At 34.7% G+C, this 4,729-nt stretch overlaps 1 protein-coding gene across 1 annotated transcript; it reads right to left on the minus strand.

Moving 5' to 3' along the window:
- Nucleotides 1-718: 718 nt before the first annotated feature.
- On the minus strand, nt 719-1,726 carry LOC102905333 (olfactory receptor 51A4-like). Its single transcript, XM_006993348.1, has one exon. It carries the CDS (start codon nt 1,724-1,726, stop codon nt 719-721), a length of 1,008 nt encoding a protein of 335 aa, XP_006993410.1.
- Between the last annotated feature and the right edge of the window lie 3,003 nt (nt 1,727-4,729).

The following is a 4,729-nucleotide window of genomic DNA, read 5'->3' on the forward strand; positions in this document are numbered from 1 at the left end:
GAATTTCTTTTAACTATTGTATCTCAACTTCCCATTTTCCAAACTTTGGGTACCTGTGATACCTTAATGACTTAAACAGCACCTAACAATCATCGTGATTGGATATTGCTATACTTTCAAACAGACAATTATTTTTTTAAACATGCCCTGTTTTAATTAATTAGCAATTATTTATTGATACACACTTTGCATCAGAAATGTCCTAGTCATTAGTTTTTGTTGAAGTCTTTTAAATATTTGATTTTTTGAATTTATTTGTTTTACACACTTGAGCCTAGAGTTCTTGAACATTTTTTTCCAGAGTTACACATGATTGATACACACACAATAGGTGATAAAAATTGTGACTCTATGGCTAAGCATATATGATAACTTTTAGAAGCACAAATCAGTCACTGTTCAATTAGAGTCATGATGGCTTTTTATGTTAACATGCAAATATATTATTTAAAAATTTAGTTGTATAATTCATTGAAAAACATCCCTTTATTGTATTTGACACTTGATGAAATTTTTTTATAATTGGTTGCATAGAAAGACTAGAGTGAGAAAGAAGGAAGGAAGTTTATCTAGCTCTAACCTGATTGTAATTTCTAGATTAATTCCATAGATATTTAACATAGAGTGCTTGTCCCTTTTAATAAAATAAATAGGTTGGCTTACTGGAAGTATGCAGCATACCTTTGTGTTCAGGAAGTATTTTTTTCGTTGTGACTTTTCAATGTTTACATGTATTCAGATAAAGTGATGTAACACGGGCTTTCATGGAAGCTGGAATTTCCCACCAACGATGTTTCTCACATAATTTGTTTTGGATCAGATTTCTAATCTGCTGACTTTTCACAGAATATACAATGGGATTCATTAGAGGTGGAGCCAGAAGGAAGATATCAGCTATTATGGCTCCAATGACTGGAGAAACGTTTTTAGCAAAACGGTGAAGGGCTGCCAAGGTGATAATAGGAGTGTAGAAGATGAACACAGCACATATATGAGAGATGCAAGTGTTAAAGAACTTGAGGCGACCCTTGTGTGAAGCAATCCCCAGGACAATTTTAAGGATCAGCATGTAAGACACAGAAATGCACACCAAGTATAACAGAGATAAAACAGCCACAAAAAATCCGTAGATCATATTGACCCTATTGTCAGAACAGGCTACTTTCATAACATCCTGGTGAAGGCAGTAAGAATGAGATAAGAGACGTTTCTTGCAGAATTTCAACCTCTTTAGTGTAAAGGGAAATGGCAGAATAAGTGTAATACACAATGCAGCAAATATTAGGCCAATTTTAAAGACCTTGCTGCCTGTAAGGATGGAGGTGTATCTCAAAGGATTGTAGACAGCTACAAAGCGATCAATGGACATGATGAAAAGCACTGATGATTCCATAGCTGAGAATACGTGAATGAAAAACTCTTGAGCAAAGCAGGCATCTAAGGAAATCTCTGTGGCATTGAGCAAGAAAGTTCTCAGCATGGTTGGAAGGGAAGAAATGGACAGTCCTAAGTCAGAAAATGCCAGCATAGAGAGGAAGTAGTACATAGGCTCATGCAAAGACGTCTCTGTCTTTATGAGAAAGAGGATGATGCAGTTCCCCATGATGGCCACAAGGTACATTAGACAAATTGGGATGGAGAGCCAAATATGAGCATGTTCCAACCCTGGGATCCCAATCAGAAAGAAGGTGGAGATTTCTATGACAGAGGTATTGTGGACTGACATCACAGGAGTATCAGGTGCTTAGGACCTGGATTTCAGAAGACTGCTCCTGTAGTGGCATAAATGAATTGTCTTAAATGAATATGTTTGAGTTTGAGCTAGTACAAATATTGACATTCTAGACTTTCTTCTGCAATAATTTTAGACCTTTTAAAAATAACCAGCAAATAAGATTAACTTCAGCAATTATATCATCAGAATTCAATGAGGTAAATGAAAATACACCTTCGCACATAATCACCAACACAGAAGTACATGCAGCAACAAGTTTCCCAGATTGAATTACCTCTGACATATTTATTAGGATAGCAGCAATATGAGCTTAGAGATCATGTGAATAAGTTTAGGATAAGATAAAAATAATCATTTACTATAATTTTATTTGTAAGTATTCAAGAACATTAATCCATACTATTGCTTCAGGAGATGATCTAAGTGAACTGTACATGGGTTATTTTTCAATGACAGATATTTCTAAGTATTATAGATTATTTAATATGAGGGGAAACCTAGGACATATTTTATGGACAACCTGATTCTTCTTATAGTACTGTGTTTGTTTCTTTTTTATTCTGTTTATAAAGTAAAACACCCACATTTATTCTCATATCATCCCATGATCAAACTCAGTGAAGAGAGAGCAGCACTTCAAGTTCAGTCATTGTCTACATAAATTGTGCTTTTCTCTACCTGCTCTGTATTGACAGCCTCCAATAAAAATACACATTTTTTATATGCACTAGCAGTGAATGAAATTATAGTTTCAATTTGGTAGCCTCTGTGATTAAATCAAATGATGGTGTAGAGTTTGCACAAAACCTTATTCTCACAATGTTGCTCAAAAACCATGAGTTCATAAACATATTTTTGCTGACATTGCAGAATTGCTTTCTCATTTATCAAAAGACAGAAATTGGGAGGCAAAGACTTAAAGTTAATGAGAAGCATGAGCACAGGCTACAGAGACCAGAGATGCTTAGTCATTCTTGTTTTCTCACCAAAGCAACCTTGGTGCTTTATAATCCATGTTCTAAATAATGTATTAACATGAGTCAATGGCTATCCCTTAGCAGTTGTTTCCTGAGAATGGTCCACATACCTGGCTTTAAATTTCTTTCTGTGCTTCTCGGTGATTTGGGGGTAGCACTTGGTTGATTTCCATGGTTTGGTAGAACTCTGGGCTTCTAGCAGACATTTAAAAACACTGTTAGATTTTTTTTTAAACGTTGAGGTTCTAGCCTTTAGACCAATAACTTTGAAACCTGAATCGGCCAAAATGACAAGCTATTTGCTTGTGGTACAAAGGAAATTCAGAACTGTGTTCGTGAGGAAGCTTACTAGTAAGTTGGTAGATAGTTGGATCTAGAAGGAAAGGGAAACTGGTATGCTACAGAGAGATTCACTGCTGTGAAAGACCAGCAGTTTATCTTCTCTTCAGTGTCTAATCCTGCCTCCCTAAGGATTCCAAATTAATCCTCAGAGCTCTGGGGATTCTAACTCAGAGAAACATAATTAGAAGAAATGAAAACTCCCTACAGGTAAACCCTAAAATGACACTGGAACCAGGGGGTTTCACACAACCTCATGTCATTGGAAATAGTTTACCTTTATTAGAGAGAACCCATTAAGCCTCCTCTGCTCTGACTCATAATTCTATTCTCTGTTCCACAATCCCAGTGTGCCATGTAAGACTAAAACAGTCTCATGATGTACAACTATGTATTTACATGTCTGCTTTTGCCACTGACTTCAATGTCTTAAAATCACTGGGTTTTCATTTACAAATCAAGAAGATTTTGAAATCCACCACCTCCCCCAAGATGTTATTCCTTTTAATCACTCACTAAGTAGTGCAGTACACTTTTATGAATTTATTTACATGATGTTTAAATTCTGTTTAAAAGCTCATACTTTCTTTAGAACAATTTAGAAGGGTTTAGACTATACCTAAGTGTGGTCTACTTTTTATTTTATTTATTCTTCTTTCATATGTTATATCATGACCACAGTTTCTTTTTTCTCCTCTCCTTCCACTCCCTCCACTAACCTCCTCTCTTTCCCAGATAGAATATTACTCCATTTCCCTTCAGAAAAGGGCAGGCCTCCCAGGGATATCAACCAATGATGGCCTAACAAGGTGTAATATATATCAAGGATGTGATATCCTTAATGGATGAGACACCCCAGTGAGAGGAAAAGGGTTCTAAGCACAGGCAAAAGAGTCAGAGACAGCCTCCATTCCTATGTTGGGAGTCCTACAAGAACAGAATCTTGAGTACACAAATGAAAAAAAAACTATGCATTTACCTCCACTATGATTTTTGTTGATTTTCAATAGGAGGAGATTAGATTTCAATATGGAATTTTATAAAAAAAGATATGTAAACCTTATTCCATATTCACTGGTTATATTCAATTAACATTTGTGATAAATTCTTGCTAATTTTTAGTCTGTATGTATATTTTTCTAATCATCCTTATGTTATATCTCTAAATTGTTACTACTGTTAAAATGTTTCTCAATTTTTAGCTATCAGAAATAACATACACCACTTTGTGATTATTCTAAAAGTATTTTGTTTAAAATGTCTTTTTTTATAACTTTATTATATTTTTGTAAGCATGTAAATATTTTTCTCTGTTGCAGTATTTAGAATTTTACCTTAAAACTTTTTGATAGTATATTAACTTTATGCTTTTGTTCCTTAGTGTACCCTTTCAAAAGACATTTTGTTAATTAAAGTTTGTTCTTTGATCATTTCATAGACTGTGTAATGCATTCTGATTACTCCCATACTCCTACTGCATATATTATCTCCTTTATATCCTGTCAACTCCTCCCTTCTTTCCTACACATCTTCCTCACATTCATGTCTTTGTGTTGATGTCTTGTGTTTTGTGACTCACTGATTGTGACCCCCAATGGAAGGTTCTAAACCCAAGATAAAAATGTTGTCTTTTGAAAACATGTTTGACTCTTTAATGTAAGCATAACTATCTTAAAAT

The sequence above is a fragment of the Peromyscus maniculatus genome, chromosome 1 (assembly GCF_049852395.1).
Source record: "Peromyscus maniculatus bairdii isolate BWxNUB_F1_BW_parent chromosome 1, HU_Pman_BW_mat_3.1, whole genome shotgun sequence".
Classification (NCBI taxonomy): Eukaryota; Metazoa; Chordata; class Mammalia; order Rodentia; family Cricetidae; genus Peromyscus; species Peromyscus maniculatus.

Coding starts and splice junctions, on each gene's coding strand:
- LOC102905333 (XM_006993348.1), bottom strand. CDS start 1,726: ATGTCAGTCCACAATACCTCTGTCATAGAAATCTCCACCTTCTTTCTG.